Source organism: Rattus norvegicus, chromosome 17, assembly GCF_021556685.1.
Source record: "Rattus norvegicus strain SHRSP/BbbUtx chromosome 17, alternate assembly SHRSP_T2T, whole genome shotgun sequence".
NCBI lineage: Eukaryota > Metazoa > Chordata > Mammalia > Rodentia > Muridae > Rattus > Rattus norvegicus.
This window is the reverse complement of record NC_141550.1, coordinates 3,916,902-3,935,599: the sequence shown is the minus strand read 5'-3', so window position 1 is coordinate 3,935,599 and position 18,698 is coordinate 3,916,902. Positions and strand designations below refer to the sequence as shown.

The 18,698-nt window shown below is 44.4% G+C and overlaps 1 protein-coding gene across 1 annotated transcript; it reads right to left on the bottom strand.

Annotated features, from left to right (window-relative positions):
• Positions 1 to 14,718: 14,718 nt before the first annotated feature.
• Cts7l2 (cathepsin 7 like 2) lies at positions 14,719 to 17,685 on the bottom strand. Its single transcript, XM_087591943.1, has 7 exons — positions 17,560 to 17,685; positions 17,159 to 17,281; positions 16,916 to 17,062; positions 16,507 to 16,731; positions 15,871 to 16,033; positions 15,215 to 15,323; positions 14,719 to 14,818 (listed from the first exon to the last, which is right to left on the bottom strand). The coding sequence occupies exons 1-7, from the start codon at positions 17,683 to 17,685 to the stop codon at positions 14,719 to 14,721; spliced, it is 993 nt and encodes a 330-aa protein (XP_087448069.1).
• Between the last annotated feature and the right edge of the window lie 1,013 nt (positions 17,686 to 18,698).

Genomic DNA, 18,698 nt, shown 5'->3' with positions numbered 1-18,698 from the left:
AGGGCATCCCCAGCTACCAGAGATTAGTGCATCCCACCCAGACCGACCCTGCTACACACACACACACATACACACACCACACAACTCTCTCTCACACACACAAACACATATACACACCACACACACACACACACAAACACACACACACACACACACACACACACACACACACACACACACACACACACACACACACACCGGAGCCCAGGCAGCTCAGTTACTTCCAGCTACCTTCTGGGAGCATGAGTCAGAACCACAGCGCCCCACCCATTTTAGCCAAGCATCTGTGTGCATCTGGGCTCTTACAGCTCAACCCAGGAAGTTCAGTGCTACTGGTTGATATAAGCTGAAATTCAGCTTCTGTCTCCAGTGATACTTTCTCGGCCCATTGATCCAGAAAAAAACCCTTTATCATGGAGGAATATGTTAAATATGGAGCACTGTGCATTGGCTCCCTGTTCAGTAGCGACAGAACCATACAGCTGCTGAGCTGCTTATTACAACACTGTGAAGATAATAATGCATGGTAATGACAACTGACAGTGTGCAGACATGGCTTCTAACATTCCAGGACAGACGGTGCCTGTATCTCTGAAGGATCCTCCCTCTTTCTTTCTTTTTTCTTTCTTTCTTTCTTTCTTTCTTTCTTTCTTTCTTTCTTCCTTCCTTCCTTCCTTTCTTTCTTTCTTTCTAATAAATTTATTTATTTTATTTATATGAGTACACTGTCGCTGTCTTCAGACACACCAGAAGAGTGCATTGGTTGTGAGCCACCATGTGGTTGCTGGGAATTGAACTCAGGACCTCTGGAAGAGCAGTCAGTGCTCTTAACCGCTGAGCCATCTCTCCAGCCCCTTGTCTAAAACCAGAGCAGGGATAATAATGACGTTTACTTTTATTTGTGTGGATGGCAGTTCTTTGTGCCCAGGCCCCCAACTCTCTTCATTCACTGGAAGGCTCTGTGCAGCAATCCTGCCTTGCAGCCCTTGTGCTGAGGTAGAGAGCAGTTCGCTAGGCTCTGGGTGCTCAGTGGCAGCAGCTTTCCTGTTTCCCAGAATGCCTGTCCTTCTAGGGGCACAGAAGCTCGAAATGCCCAACAATTATTTCATGGTCTCTAAAGAGGGAGTAGAAAGGCCATCATCCACAGAGCCAACAATAACAACAGTAACTCTTCAACAGCAGGTCATGTGTCTGAGTTCTTTAAAGGTAAGCGGCAAGTTGTGTGTGCCTCCACGAAGTGGGGATGGCAGCGCCATCTTGGCTTCCCCATGACACTTGACAGGAAGATTATGGCAGTCATGCCTGATCCTTTATTGGAGTCCTGTAGCTTTTCTCTCTCCAATTCACCCATCTGGGAACCTCTTCCTGGAATACTCTATGCCTCTCCTTCTGGTTTGGAAATCCGTTCTTCAACAGATGTAATTCTTCTGCGTTCTTCAAGGAAGAACAAATAAAACATTAAGGGAGTGTTTATTTTGTATTAAGGAAGCTGAGGAGGAAGGCAGCATCGAGGTGTGCATGTCCCATGGCCATGTCTCTAGAGGTGCTCATCTTCATGGTGAAGTCATGCTTCCCTTTGACGTGTTCCCATTATGCAGTTGGATCATTTTCCTGTTCTTTTCCCACATGGATCTTCTCTGTTCTTCACTCTAGAAGTGTAGAACCAGCAGGGTTTATTTCATCCAAAAACTAATCTAAGTTCACCAAGTGGCCATGCAGCCATGGATGAAGGGGACTCATGGTCCGGGATGGCTGTAAACTTCTGGAAACCATTCTGGACTCTGCAGGCAATAGGGATTTTTGTGTACACTATGTTTGATTAGACTATGTTTTGGGAAGATCTGTCTCTCTTTTTTTTTTTTTTTCGGAGCTGGGGACCGAACCCAGGGCCTTGCGCTTCCTAGGCAAGCGCTCTACCACTGAGCTAAATCCCCAACCCCAAGATCTGTCTCTTAAAACCTGCACTGTGGTTATGGTTTCCCCGTAGCAAGACTATTCTCATTGGGGTCCTGCTGGATGGTTTCCATGTTATCAACTGGACTGTATGTTCTTCTGTGCTTCATCTTCTATTTATGCCACTGAGCATCGAAACTGGAGTCAAATATTAGAGCAGCAAGTAGATGACAACCAAGTCGAGAACAGGACTCATGTCTTAAGGATCTGTGGAAGAAAGAGGGCCTGATTAGACCAACACTTCTAATAAATCTTTTATAACTTGCCAAGAAATCAAGGCTACCAAAGCACCAAAGAATAAAACAAAACAAAACCAACTCCCCAAAACAAGCAACAACAACAAAACAAAAAAAACATATTAAAGTGGACCGGAAAAGTTCATGAAGACTAAACCTTACATAAGAACTACAAGGAACTAAAGAATGCCCAGAGTGGGAGAAATAGTTGTTCCTGAAGAAAAGCACACCAATTGGTTATCTAATGCCAAATGTTAAATCCTGAAAAGATACACACATGTAATATACAGACTAAGCAGGGTGTATATATTTACACACACACATGCACGCACACACACACACACACACGTATGTAACAAGAATGAAAAAAAGACTGAATTTGAAAGGGTCTGAGAAGGGGTCTATATGGTAGGATTTGGAGGGAGGAAAGGGAAACTTCAAGTGATGAAATTATTATGATCTCAAAGAATAAAAGATGTAATTAAAAAGCCTTCGGTCTCAGAGGAAAACAACCACAGCAGCAGCAGCAACAACAAACTCCCACAAACCCAGAACTTGTCCCAGATCCCTCCTACCTCCTACTCACCCAAGTCTGTTTTCTTTGCCCCCCTCTCTTAAAAAACAAAGAACAAGAAACAAAAACAAAACAAGAGCCCCTCCCCCCAAAACTCCAAACACGCAGGCAAAAGACTAATAAAACAAACAAAAAAAGTCAAAACAAAGCAAAACAAAATTAAAAAGCCAATAAAAAATAGCACGGAGTTCATTCTGTGTTGGCCAACTACTCCTGGGCTCGGGGCTTTATGTTAGAACATGGTTAATACACACAATGACACACCATTGGAGAAAACTGATTGTCCCTCTGCCAGCTGTTATCAATTGCACCTAGCCTTTCAGTTAAGGCTGGAAACCCTTGTTCACCTCACACTGTCTTGAATGTGATTTTTCAGAGGAGAGGTGCAAGAAGGGGGGGCGCGTCTAAGCCTCACATGCAGGAGTCCAACTGTCCTGTCTTTGCCAGATCCAACCCTGACAAAATTACATGTCAGGACCCCCATGTGGTTTGGACCCCCCATTCACTCTCTCCCGTTGGTTCCACTGGCGGTGTTGGGGCACACAGTTTTGTTCCTGGAGGTCCATTTGGTCTGATAGACCTTGTTCCTGGAAGGATCCCCTCCTCAAATTCCTCTTCTCACTTTTCCTCACTGGGGTTTGGGAAGCTTACCCTGAGGCAATAAGGCTGCACAGGTACAATCTTGCAATCTTTCAATCCCGACTCTGCACTTGATTTTAGCCAAAAGGCCGAGAAGCGATTCAATCCTGACTCTCATACCTGGCCTCTGGCTTTAACATCACAGATTTGCTGGCTGTCCAGCCTGACCCTCCCCATTCCTGCGCTGCAATTTGCTATCACAACTGATGGGTGTGACCCATGAACTCTCTGGGTCTCTGGGTGTGGTGTTTCTTGGTCCCATTCTTTCCCAGAGTGCTGTTATCTGGGGTGGGATGGAAGAATTTGCCCTTTACCCTCCTGTTGCTTTCTTGTCATGATGATGCCTTCTGTGAAGACCCAGCAAGAAGGGCTCTCGTGAAATACTGGCGTCTTGATATTAATTACCCAACCTCCACTGGTTTAGGACAGCAGTACACAATAGACTAACACAGCTCTAGGTGCTGCACATGAGTGGAGCCAGGCTGGATTTGCTCTTCCTACATCTGGGTGTTTCCATCACATAATATCATCCCAAAGACACTGATGTGTCACGTCATAGATGTTTTTATTCTTTAGGGTGAGCTGTGCTTTCAATTCTTTTACATATTCACTCAAAAGTGAGGGTCCTGGGTAAGAGTCCCAGTCCCTCTCTCCCTCTCTCCCTCTCTCCCTCCCCTTCCACTCCCCTCCCCCTTTTCCCCCCTCCGTCCATCCGTCTCCCCCACCCCACCCTGGCTTTTTGAGGTGGGGTTTTTCTGTGTACTGTCTGGTTTTGTGTGCCAACTTGACACAAGCTGGAGTTATCACAGAGAAAGGAGCCTCCCTTGAGGAAATGCCTCCATGAGATCCAGCTGTAAGGCATTTTCTCAATTAGTGATCAAGGGTGGGATCCCTGGGCTGGTAGTCCTGGGTTCTAAAAGCAAGCAAGCTAAGCAAGCCAGGGGACGCAAACCAGTAAGCAGCACCCTCCATGGCCTCTGCATCCGCTCCTGCCTCCAAGTTCCTGCTCTGTGTGAGTTCCAGTCCTGACTTCCTTTGGTGATGAGCAGCCATGTGGAAGTGTAAGCTGAATAAACCCTTTCTTCCCTGACTTGCTTCTTGGTCATGATGTTTTGTGCAGGACCTTACTTAGACACTGTGCAACAGTCCTGGTTGTTCTGGAACTTGCTTTGTAGATCAGGCTGGCCTCCAACTCAGAGATCCATCTGCTATTGCCTCCCTCAGCGGGGGCTGGGATTAAGGGTGTGTGTGCCACCACGCCCAGGTACGCTGCCCCACCCACCTGACATATCTGTAGTCAACTTGGCCACATTTTTTTCAGCTCGTTTCCACACTTCTTATTTTATTGTGACTCTAATTTGTCCGCCTTTAGTATCTTCTCTGCTGACCAGAGCTTGGTATTTACCACGAAGGACTCCCTCTTGCTTTAGGGCTTTGCCTTTTAACTGGACTATTTTGTTTGGTCACGGTGGAGTTAGGATTTAGGAGTTCTTTGCATCTTCTAGGTGTTAGCTCCTCATTAGACTTATGACTGATAAGTGTCCCCCCTTTCCCCCGAGCATTTGTTTTTCTCTTACACGAAATGCAATATGGTTTCTACTTTTCATTACTGTGTCATATTTGAAAACCACCATCATAATAACCCATCTCACAAAATGTTTCTCTCATGTTTTCTTCTATCAGTTTTATAGTTCAATTAAAAAATATTCAGTGTGTGTGTGTGTGTGTGTGTGTGTGTGCGGCACACAGGCTACAGTGCACCTTTGCAGGTAAGAGACCATTTGCAGAAGTCTGTTCTCCTGTTCCACCATGTGGATGCTGAGAACTGAACTCAGGCAATCAGGTAAGTGGCAAGTGCCTTCATCCATTGAGTACATTACAGTTCTATGGCTCATGTGTAGGTATTGGTTTCTCTAAGGTAATATCATTATACATTATGGGCTAATGGTAAACCTCATTTATTCTGTGTGGATAGATGGATTTCTTGGCATCATTGCTGGCCAATCCTAGTACTTTCCCTAGTAAATAACCTTGTCAGCACTGGAAGAGTCTTAAAAACCATTCATACCAACACCGCTTTAAGCCATAGAAGATAAAGAGACTCTTCTCCCCACACCCTGTGTCTGGAGCTCAGGGACTTGTGAACTCTTAGTACACTATGTAGGACGGTAAGAAGATTGTCTCTGGAAAGGCATCAGAGTTCAGTGAAACCCATCAGGCAACAGGTCTCCATTCCTGCTCTAGAATAATTACCTTTGCCCTTGGGCTTCAGCCTCCCAAATGGTGGAAGATTTGTCATTGCAATAACACCACTCTTGACCAGATGGATGGAAGTTGTGTGGAGGTCTCTGCTCTGAACAGTGCTCTCTCTGTAGGACATCCACGTACATGTGTCGAGTAATCCATGGACCCTTTTCTACTGAGTAAATCTTGATCAAGAAACATCTAACTGTAGGAAGGAGGAGGGAATATTTCAGCAATGGAGTAGAAGACACACTTGTGCCAGGCCATTGAAATACTTACAGATACAAAATGCATTGAGGTATTTAGGAAGGCCATGACATGGTGCTGTGTTTGGCCTTCTCCACTAGTCTATGTCCTGGTGTAGAATATTGATGTTGATGACTGCTAATTATAAACAGATGTATATTAGTAAGTCACTATTCTCAGGTGGTGTGGCATGAGTGTTTCAAATTCATTCACATTTGTAGTGATAAATATTAAAAAAAAAATAGATACACCAACCCCACACTACTGCCAGCTCCCATGGGCCAGATGGCATCTGTGGGGTATTTTCATCCCAATCAGCAAAATGTCTCCACCCGACTCCTTAAGTTTCCAATTTCTATCCCAAGCTGTCACCAGTTATTCTCTGGGCCCTGCAGCAATCGCCACCGTGGCTAGCCCCATATTGCTGCTGGCTACTCTCTGGCTCCAGCAGCAGCTGCCCTCTTGTGACTCTCTGATGTGAACTCTGCTCAAATTCCCAGCATCCACCCCCAGTCACCCAGTAAAATCAAAGCTCAATAAGCTTGTAATTTAGCAATCAGATTTATATCAGTAAGTCCTCACCCCACAAAATATCCACACAATAAACTCTGAACCAATATATATTAACATAACCTGCCCGCCTAGATAAGACAAATTGTCCTATAAAAATCCATCCCTTATGAAATATTCATAACTATCTATGGCCCTTTAAGGCCACATAGATATGGGTCATCCTTCCCTCCTCCATCTTGGTTCTTCATCCTCTTTCTCCTCTCTTTTCTTCTCTCCAAAACTCTGTACCTGCCTTACTTTTTCACTGCCCAATCACAGGCCTTGCCTTATCTTGTGTGTGCCTTCACCTGCATATAGACAACAATCTACACGTTTACTTCCTTTGAACCTCAGTTGTTCTATGTTGGACCCTAGGTCGCCACACTAATCCCATGTTCATAGCTCGGGACACAGATAATGCACATATGTTTAAGTCATCCTGGCTCAGGAGATAGCAGGGAGCCAACCTGTGGGGCTAATCTCCATCTTCCCAGATCCCTCCCAGGTCTGTGGCTCCAAAATCCTCCTCCAGCTCTCGGAGTTTCTCTTTCTCAGATCTGACCTGCTTGCCACCATCTGAGTTCTCCTACAGAAGAGAGCACCATACCAGCAGAGACCCCATGTGAGTGCTCACTAGTGGCCAGCACCTCCTTTTCTAGGACCTATGCATCCCACACTGAACTCTTGTGGGTGCTTTTGGTAGTCACACGATGGGATGGCAGGAAGAGCAGCTTCTTGTGTGTGTTAGTTCTATAAAGTAGAAATGGGTTCCTCCTTAGACCCTGTAGAGTTGGGGGCAAAGCCTGGGACCCCAGGTCTATGTCTGATTTGGGGACAGTTATATCAAGAGCAGGAAGCAGCAACCTATGGTTTGAGCAAGTGGGAAGAGGATCAGGACACAGGGGAAAGAACGGTCATCTTCAATGGTGGAGTCAGTGATTTAGTAGAACTTCCAAGTTTGTTCTGAGCTCCTTGGTTTTGTTTAGGAGGGGATCATAGGAGATGCCCACGACTGATGCAAGCATCTTTTGCCCCCTTCCCTTGATTTCCCTTGAGACAGGATCTCACCACGTCTCCAGGTGAGACACCCTAAATGTGCTCACCCTAAATGCTCAATGCAAGGATTGCAGTGCTAGGTGAGCAGACAGCAGTATGCCTGGAAGCAGTCTTTTCTCTTAAAAACATGGCTCAGGCGCACGTTTACAGTTGACAGTTGGCAGATGAACGAACCCCATTACAGTTGGTGGATGAATGAACCCCACTGTTTGAAGAACTGATTTTTGGAAGGAAGGATTTTTTTTATATGTTTGGGTTTAAAAGTCTAACAATGTACAGGTCATTATAAGGCAGAGTTTTGTCTGCTCTAAATGGCCAAGGGAAGATATTCCCCTGAGGTATGGGGCAATATGCTGTCCTAGATGCTGGTGGTGCCAGGTAGAGGAGGGACCGCAGTCTTGATCAGGCACCCTGTCTTCAAAGATAACATTTGGACAGACTCTAGCCTGGCTCCCGAGTCTTCTGACGGAGCCACCTGTAAACTTCCCTGTGCCACCAGGTTTAGCAAAGAGTCTTTTGAAGTCGGTTTAGCAAAACCTGTATTCTGAAAACCTGGTCTCGTCTCTTCCTATCTGATCAGATTCTTGCTCTTTCCCCGTCATGCCCTAGGTGACATCTACTCACTCTACTCTGTTTGCAGCAAGAATCCTGGTAGGGCTGTTTGGCCAGAACCCTCCTTACCTCTGGGGTTGCATTGTGTGCTCCTCTGCCTCTGAGCCACGTTCATGCTGTATTCCAACTTAGGTCTATCTTCCTCCTCAGGTCCACAGTCCCATTGCAATGGGGCTCATTGTGGTTGAAGGACATTGATGACTCTCTTCCTTAGTAGCCCTTAAATCTGTTCTTCCTTGTTTTATCATGACAGCAGGTGAGCTGGAATACAAGCAGAGATAACAGCATTGGGGATCCTTGGATTTCGACTCTTCTGATGACCTCTGGGGTAAAGTTTGTTCTTTGACCTTCTGATGAACTTTGGGCTCACGTTTCTTCCACTTCTCCTATTATCCTCAGTCTTGAGATGATGATGATGATGATGATGATGATGGTGATGATGAAAAGTTGATGATTTTTTTCAAAGCAACATGATGCAGACAGATTTGGGATTGATGTAAGGGAAGGATGAAAGTCATGCCTTACAACTCCACTAAGTTCTGCTCCTTAAGAGGCTCACTTCAGTTACTTCTTCCTTTTAGAAAGCTACCCCATGCTTCACTTACCTGATTCTGCACCCTCCACAGATGTACCATCCTCACCTATACCTCAGGCACCAAGGAGGACAACTGTCTCTTAGACTTGACTGTGTCTGATGTAGGGTCCTAATAAGTAACATCCCGAGAACTATAAAAGCAGCCTCCAGGAATAAGAATGAATTTCCCTGAGCTCTCCATGTAGGATTTTTGTCTTTGTTTTGAAACAAGCTTTCACTGTGTAGCTCTGGCTATATGGAACTCAGAAGAATTTTGTAGATAGATTTGGCCTTGAATCTATAGAGATCTCCTGCTTCTTTGCCTCTTCTGTGCTGAGATTGACATGTGCCTTTGGTCTGAGGCTCTAAGGGGTTGATGGAGAAGCCTGGACAGACTCTAGCTGGGCTCCTGAGTCTTCTGATGGTTCTGTTGAGCTTCCCTGGTTACTGTCAGGTTTAGCGAAGAGTCTAATGTTCAGTGTGCAAATGTTCACCCTGGTGCCTGGAGCTTCAGTCCACTGAGCTCAAGTCATCACAGCCTTCACTGTCAGGGCAGGAGTCCTTTCCAATAATGCTTTAGTTTTCGTGAGTACCACAAGGTCCTCACAGAAATGTTCTCTCTCTGGAAATAATGGCCTGTTCTCATGCAATACCATGTCAGGTGTGTGTTAGCCTAAATCTTCGTGGCATGAAGATCTTACTCTTAAGAAAGACACAGATGCCTTTTGAACCCCCTGCACTTCTTCCTCTGCGGATATGGCATGTCTCCACAGATGTTCAGCACACATGGTAAGCATTTTGGTGGGTCTTTGTATCTGCACCATAACCTTGTCATCTCTGTATTTCTGAGACATTTCATCTCTCCCCACCCCTGAAGAACCAGGGCATTTGTTGAGCCATGGTTAGTTGAGCTCTTCTTAACTCCATGGGCATTGTCTAATTTGGTGTGTATGAGTGTGTCTACTGTGTATGTTTCACAGAAAAACAACATAAGACACATAGTCATTTTTGTCGCCTTTTAGAACATAGTAGAGTGCTTCCAAGACTAGCCCCATTGTAATACTGATTTTTGGAACCAATTTTCAAAGTTCACTCTTTGTTCATTCTCCAGTGGTGGGCAGTGGACTGCATCAAGAGAAGGGAAGAGGGGAAACACTATCCCCTTTCAGTAATATATAAACTTTGCAATTCTTTCCTCTCCCACTAACCTAAAGATATAAATAGCTTTCTCATTAAAGGGTCTCCTGAATAACAAGGTTTCCATGTATCCTCTGTTTCCAGAGGAAAATTTTAAAAAATCCTGAAATCTAGAAGGGCATTGTCCATATTTTTCATTCTCTCAAAAGACATTCCAATCATCTCTTGGGGTTGGGGATTTAGCTCAGTGGTAGAGCGCTTGCCTAGGAAGCGCAAGGCCCTGGGTTCGGTCCCCAGCTCCGAAAAAAAAAAAAAAAGAACCAATCATCTCCACCTGGTCCATTTCATCACAGAATTTTACCCAAATTCTAAGAACCCATGCTTGTCACTTGGCCCTACCATAGCCTTGATATTGTTTGCTGGAGGAATTCTATAATTAACATTGAGCTGCAGAACTCTGCACATAGAGTTTTAGTAGCAATCTTGAACTCTGTCTAAGGGCAGACAGGCTTATTAAAGAGCACAGGTGAGGGTGGTGGTGGGGGAGCAGATGTTGGAAGCCTGAAGCCTTGACTGCAGCCTTGACATCTACTTAGATATCATCAGATCTTGGGGTGTCTTGCAGTTTATAATTCCAGGTTTGTAGAATATAGACCTTTTAGTTGTTGTTTTTTGTTTTTCAAGACAGGGTTCTTTTGTGTGGTCTTGCCTCTCCTAGAACTTGCTCTGTAGACCAGGTTGGCTTGGAACTCAGAGATCTGCCTGCCTCTTTCTCCCAAATGCTGACATTAAAGGTGTGTGCCACCCCTGCCTGGCTTCTATCTAGGCTCTCAAGTGGCATCAAGTCATCCAAGTGTTTCTATTTTACACCAACTATTATATATATGCCTTGTTTTTCAATGCATATATACCATTCCATTGCCTGACCCTATCTCAGTCCACGGTAGAATGTCCCAGTAACTTTTCTCAGTGGGTTAAACCGACTACTACAATGCTCAATGAGCTATGTTTGATTTCCGGAGCCTACATGGTGGAAGGAGAGAACCAACTCCCACAAATTGTCCTCTGGAACTCATATGTTCATATACCATGACCCCCCCCCCCATAAGTAAAATGAACAATAAAATTATAAAAAACCAAAGTTTTCTTTTACTGGAGGAGGTACCATTTTGGTTTCATTTAAATAATATTGAAAGAAATATATTAGCACATGTGTCTTTGTGGATGTTTCCAAAGATTGCTCTTCTAGTGTGTATGCATATTAGCAATGAATGGACGGTCTGTCTCCTTACAATTTAAACCAACTCACCCTCTACACCAAATCTGATATCTCTAGTCCTAATTTCGGTACCTTCTTAGGAGGAGTCCTAATTTCAAAGTATTATCATTTAAAAAAAAATCTAGGGCTGGAGAGATAGCTCAGTGGTTAAGAGCACCCGATTACTCTTCCAGAGGTCCTGAGTTCAATTCCCAGCAAACACATGGTGGCTCACAACCATCTGTAAAGAGATCCGATGCCCTCTTCTGGTGTGTCTGAAGACAGCTACAGTGTGCTTATATATAATAAATGAATAAATCTAAAAAAATAAAAAAATCTAAGTATAATTTCAACATTTTTATTATCATAAAGAAAACACGGTGTGAACAATACAAGGTTGATTTAATTTTATTCCCTCCTCGTAATAACTGTATAAAGCAGGAGTTAGTAACCAATGCGTAGCTGCACAACAACAGGCAAATAAGTTGTGCAGCACTGTGCAAGTAATTTGGATACTGTGTGTTTCCCATCTGTCAATAGAAAAATGTCAATAATGTCTTGTTTATCCCCTGCATGGAATGCACCAAGAGTTACGTAAGGCATAGCTAGGCTCAGAGTGATTGTTACTGAGATGACATGGTGTAGACATAGGTGAAATTCTCTGAGTTTGTGTGGAGCAGGGAGAACGAAGAGACACCACTCTGGATGTCTAGTCTTACTTTCCAAACAAAAACTAGCCCCAAAATAATAGTACAGGATCTGGTATCACAGAAAGCTCTCTCTCTCTCTCTCTCTCTCTCTCTCTCTCTCTCTCCAAAGTGCTTTCTTAGACAGATCTGCTCCTCTACAGTCATAAGCAGGTTCTGTTGCTTATTAGTTTCTGTTTCTATCACTAGAAGGGATTTTAAAAGGATATATAAAAAAAAAAACAGGGACAATGAAATGAGCAATAAAAAAGTATTGGTTCTGATTTTCACTTAAAATCCCTCTTACAAAGGGCTATTCACATGACAAAACAGCGTTTCATTATTTCACATCGTTCCTCATAATTATCTCTCTTCATTCCTTTTATCAACCCCCCCTTTCATTTTCTTTCTTAGGAACAAAACTCTGTTGATTGTAGAGATTTTTTTATACAAGGTGCAGCAGACTGGGCAGTAACTGAAGTATTGGCTCCCTCCTTAGAATTCCATTGGGAAACTTTTAATGTATGGATTTTTTTAAACATACCAACAAATGAAATAAGCTGCTGTTAGTTAGAAGTCAGAATAAATATTAGTTCAGTGTAAGACAGATGAGCTGGGCCATAAGGGACTCACTGGAGAGTATACATACTCCTTAGTGGAGACAATACACTTTACTTAAATAAATGACAGTAAAAACTATATACACAGTGTAGGCACGCTGGTTAGTTTTCTGTCCATTTGACACAAGCAGGAATCATTCGTGAAGAGAGAGGATCAACTATGGAAGTCCCTCCATCAGGCTGGCCTGTAGGCATGTCAATGGGACACTTTCACGTTTGATATGGGAGGGCCTAGCCCACTGTAGGTGGTGCCACCCCTGGCCAGGTGATCCCGAGTAGCATAGGACCGAAGATAGAGAAAGCCAGGTAGGAAAAAGTCACTAAGTAGAGTCCTCCATGGTCTCTGCTTCCATTCACATGTCCAGGCTCCTGCCTTGAGTTCCTGGCCTGACTTCCCTTCATGTTCGGTGATAAGCTAGAATAAACCCTTTCCTTCCAAGTTGTTTTTGGTCAGTGTTTTTAATCATGCCAAAAGAAATTAAAAGACACAGAGGACCACTGCTCTGTGAGTACAAAGTCCTCCACAGTCTCGGAAGGCCCCTTGAACATCTGCCTGCTCCTCCTGCAGGGACCTCAAAGCATCTTGCTCAGCTTTCTGAAATATATCTCAGAGGATGTTGAGGTCTCATTGGGCCTCTTCCTCTTGATGTGGGGCCAACATGCCATGGTAATTCCTCCTCAAAGCCCTGCCCTCTCCTCATTAGGAACAGCAGGGGATGAAGGCTGGGCATGGTCCTCAGAGCCTCCTGTAACCAGGGAGGAAAGAGCTTGTTTTCCACCCCTTTGCTATGGTCAAACTGTTACAGCTTGTCTAGGGTTGTTGAGGCCATGAGACCTGAGAGTGGTACAGGGTTTGGGGTGGACAATAGGCGAAGACTGGTCAATATGTTTTGAACAAACACATTCTCATACCTGGAAACTCACTGCCATCGTCTCAGAACGCACGCACACTGCTATTGCACATCTCACGTATTTAAAGAGTTAAAAAATGATATTGAATATTTACCAGAGAACATTAAGTACAGATGTATATGTAGAGACAGGAAAGGCTGAGCCCTCAGCACTGAGTGTAAGAGTAAAATCCTAGAGCAGCATGCTTCATACAGTACTCTTAAAGGCCACATAAAGTTAAAGGCTCTATCTGTGAGGCGAACAAACAGTGGCCCTGTTTATTCCTAGAGAAAACCTGGAAGAACGCGTGGGAAACTGTTAACGGAGACATTGGTAATGGGAGGAAGTGGGGAATCTGGGTTGGAAATGCTAGCTGTCAATGTCTCTCTATTTTGTTGTTGTTCAGTATTATTTGAAGTGTTTTAGTGAAAAATTGCTCTAATAGTAAAACAAATGGTAAACAAAGTCATCTTGCTCATGCACTTTCACTGGTCAGGAGAGGGGTTAAAACCCCTTCATTTCATTCCTTTATTTCAGTCGCCAGCCCCTTCCTCACTGTCAGCTTCTTTCAAACCCTCCAAGAATTAATTCAGGCATCACCATGTATACAAACATCTGGAAAGGGCCCATACATATGGAGAGAACTTTTTTATGTTCTGTGTGTATGATGAGACCACATTATATATCTTCTTTGACGTTTCATTCCCCTCTTAGGGAGGAGAGAAATAATCTGAAACTGTAGTGCCCTCTTTCTTCAGACCCAACATTTCTCCTGAAATTCAAGGAAATATACATGGTAATTTCTTTGGAACAGTAAAATGTGTACACAAAATTAATGAATGAGGAGAAGTGATGAGTTTGTTCTGATGTGCTCGAACACAGTGGAAGCAGTTCACAGTGCCATCTCAGTGCCCAGAATGGCAAGGGATTTAAACTTTGAAAGTTTGCATGGATTAAATTTCAAGAGTTTTCATTTTTCATCATTCTTCCTACCATAGTTGATGGTGAGTCCATAAACTTTGGAAAGGACTCCGAGGAAGCCGGAATATTAACCTAAGTCTGAAGGAGCATCCCACCCCTCCCCTAGAACACCACCCCACTGCTCCTTCACTAAGAGAAACCCACTGCAGCAAAGACAGAAGGAGGCACCACCACCAGTCTTTTCAATGTAGGTTTTATAGAAATTCTGTACATCTTGTAAAAAAAAAAAAAAAAAAGAAGAAGAAGAAGAAAACTCAGAAGTCACTGTTACAAAACGGCTTACAGCACAGATTGGCAGGTGCATTTAACTGGAGTAAAATGTCCCAGAATCTACACCGTAGCATGGACCTTCAGCGACTCAGCCGCCATTCCCCACTGAGCAGAGGCCGGTCTGCGAAGGGGAACGTCCTCTGTGCAGGTCACCCGCAGCCCAGTCCTTCCCTCTTCTTGTCCAGCAGCTCACACAGTGGGGTAGATGGCATACGTAGCAATCCCACAGTTGTTGTTCTGGTCTTTGGCCATCTTTATGTAGCCATCCATGCCCCAGTCTTCACCCCAGCTGGAAGAAGGACATGCTCGCCATTAGGAGAAAGAACTGCAGACCCTTCGTTACACTAACCCTTCTTTGCAACACAGAGACAGAGGCTGCCTTAATGGATGGGATAAAAGAAGGCAGAGGGTCAACTATGAGATACCCCGTTGCCACACAACTGGGAATCAAAGGAAAGAGGGGACAGGGCATCTCCACCCACATTTGGCTCACAACTGGAAATGCAGTGGTTCAAATTCCATCTTAAAACTCCCCCCAAACATGTCCGACTCTTTTTGTAGTTACCCTAAAACTTCCGTATTCAAAATATGTGGGATAAATTGCTGAAACCTGTGTCCTAATACCACCTGAAAACCATACTTTCCCCTTAGTGTTTCAGACAAGAGTGCTTTTGACTATTTATACCTGTTCTTGACCAGCCAGTACTTCCCGCCGTCTGATTCTTCACCATAGCCAACCACCAGGACAGCATGATCCATTTCAGTGCTGCTACAGTCTGGCTCATAGTACATGCCTGCAAGGTGACATCCAAGCCAAGTGAGAGGCTCCCATGACCCCACATATCTGCTGTCACATCAGTAATGGAAACATTTCTAATTTCAGGGCCCAGACAGGACTGGTTCTGTGTTAGTAAGCTAGGGACATCAGCTCTTTTTTAACATAACAGAAGTGAAGGTTAGCATATGTCCTCAGGAAAACACATGCTTGGGAAGATGTAAGGAACCCCAACCTGCAGGAATCAAGAGGCTCCCCTGAAAGTGAACTAGAAATTAGAATACCTTTTTAAAATACTTAAGATCCAGCATCTGAACAAAACTCAATAAAATTAAAACACATAAAACCCGATTTTGCTGGTTAAAAAAATGCAATGGATATATGTTCACAGGAGTGTGTTTAATTAATGTTGAGTAAAAATGACTCATGTAAATGTTGCTTCTGTTAAATGTAATACGGACAACTCAAAATATTTACATATTTTATGCACCCAAAAGTCATCAAATTTACAGGCCGTGGTGGGAGCCCAACCATTATGTATGATTACTGGAAGAAGCCATACTTACCGCCACTGTAGAACCTGAAGGATTGGTGATGAGAGTCGATTCCAACTGAGACAGGCCCCACACTGGCCACGGCACTCATAAGGTCATCTTCGCTCAGTGGGACTTTCACAAAGCCTGTAACATTAGCTGCCGAGTACTTAGGATTATACCGGCATAGTCCATCCTTTGAAAGACAAAGATTAAAAAAAAAAAATCGTGGTTATTGCCATCCACCTCCTGGGGAGCACGAGTCACTCAGAACTCCACTCAGCTGACCAACCATCACACAGGTGACTCGGCATTTGCTGCTGAGGATCTCCAAGTGTACATATCTATAAAACGTCACCAAATCTGGCAGGCTGGTAGATTTCAGTGACAGAATCTAGCTCGCTTAGATAGACATTCCTATTAATAACAACTTTCCACAGTGGAGAAATCTGTACTATTTGTGGGACGGTTTGCATAAACTTCATGTGAGCAGAAGCAGGGGCAACTACACGGAAACGACGGAATCAGACCAGCATGTGAAGGCTGCCACTTTGATAGCGGCACTTGGGACTTAGGATGGATTCTACCGCAAACGTGAGTTCTGAGGACTTTGCAATTGTTCTGCTTTCTAAACCTGGCCAGGAAAAACACCTTAGGATTTGTACCTACCTGTGCTTCATATGCATAGGACTCCCCTGTGTCCAGGCCTCTGTTTTCTTTCACATACTGGAAGGCAAACTCCATTAAGCCACCATTACAACCTAGGTTTCCATATGACCAGGAGCAGTCCACTAGGTTCTGTTCACTCAGAGATACCAGTTTGCCCGTTTTCTTGAATATTTGTCCTTCTAAGGAACCAACTGCACTGAAAGCCCAACAAGAGCCACACTGACCCTAAGAAGAAAGAAAAGGCTGTCACCCACAAAAATTAATACAGGTGTTTGATAACAGTGCACATGACCCAATAATTTCACAAGGAGTGAGCTCTATAGAACTCCACTGTCAGCAAGCCAAGGTTGGTATTTCCTTCTTGGCTTCCTGGTGGACAGTGATACCTGGAATGTACCATGTGTCCTACCTGGTTTTTCACAGGAGTCACATAGCCATGCTCTCTCCAATCCAAAGACTTGGGGATATCACCCAGAAAGGGCTCCCGGAAGATGGTTGTCTCCTTGGGTCCCATGCTTTGAAAGCCAGTCATCAATTCCCTGAATTCTGTGTTGGTCTTCAAGAAAAAGTAAACAAATCATTGCAAATGGAGAGATGACTTAAGAGGAACCAGAGAGGATGGACCGTGTTCAGTGATCCCCGTCGCACTCACCAAATCACCAAAGGCATTCATCTCCAAGCTGAAGCCATGCTTCCCCTTCAGATAGTCCTCGTTGTGCAGGTTGATCATCTTCATGTTGTTCTCCCACACTGCTCTCTTCTGTCCTTCTTCGTTCTGCAAGAGATACAGTGTGTGGTCTTTCTACTTCAAGCCCAGCCTTAGTTCCCTCTGTGGACCTGCTGCTACAGCCAACAAGAACCAAGGCTGTCTGTCCATCTCTGGAAGCCATAACCCAGGGCATGTGGCAATGGGGTGGTTTGCTGTCCGTGCTCATAAAGCATGTCATGTAATCAGGCCTTGGAGGAACTGCTTCTGCAGTACAAACTCTCTAAACTTGCCACAGCAAGGACCACTGTCTGCGTGTTGCCCCTGCACATGTCCATGGCACCAACCGTGTTGTATGTTTTCCCATGTTTGGTCTTCCATTCCTCCCATACAGTATCGAAACTGGGGTCATGTGTTGGAGCAGCTGAGATCATCCCCAAGCAAAGGGTGGCCAGGAGGAAAATTGGAGTCATGCTTTCAAACCCTAGAAGTGGAGAAGAAATGAGGTTCTGGTCATGGAAATTCTTCAATAAACTCTTATTTCTACATAAGATGTTATTAAGGTCACTATGATAGAACAGGATTTTTAAACCGTCTTTCAGTGTTTGTTGACATGGCTAAGAATGGCCTTGGCTTATAGCACACCTGCAAAACACATGTCACAAGTCAAACAACAGTGAAGAGTAGTTGTGGAGGGCTCCAGGATTTAGATGGTGTGGGAACTGTGCCTGACGCTCACCACAGGTTCTGGATGTGCCTGTGATTCAGAAACGCAAAGTGACAACTTCTCAAGTATTCATAGTTTGTCCAGGTTTTATCCCATTGATATTCAGGTCTCTTAAGTTAGCCTTAATTTATGTACAATGTGATCCTCCAGTACAAAGAGACCTGCGAGATTTGGTGGGGTGGTCAGAAGACATCTTTTTCTTGGATAGTGAACACCAAGAGCCAGAATATGCCTCAGCTCTTTTTTTTTCCTGAAATCTTTCTGGACTATTCCTCTAGAAAAGTTGGAAGGACATCAGTTGGGAATCTGTCTGCTCCACAACTGGGATGTGCCTTCGGAATCCTACTTTACTGCTTCAATGAGGAGTGCATGGGACTATCTAGAAAGGGCCATGCCAAAATTGTGCCACATGCTATTCCTTGGACACCTGGGGCATGAGACCCAGGGACGGCCCCTGACCATATTTACATGAGAATGATCATCCCTTTTGGCCTCCGGAGTGGCAGCTTATATAAAGGGACAAACTGATACTTCCTGTGCCCATGGGACCAGAGGCAGTCCACTAGGGTCTGCTCACTCAGACAAACCGGTTTGTCTGATTTCACATTATTGATACTTTTTACACACCTGAACTCCTGAACAGTCTGGTGACCTCCTGGCATCCTTACCAAACGGTCTCTGCATCCCCACACCAGTTCTGCTAAGACGGATCTGGTACTCTCACTCCCGAGGGAGCTACAAAGAATCTCTCTAGGGTGC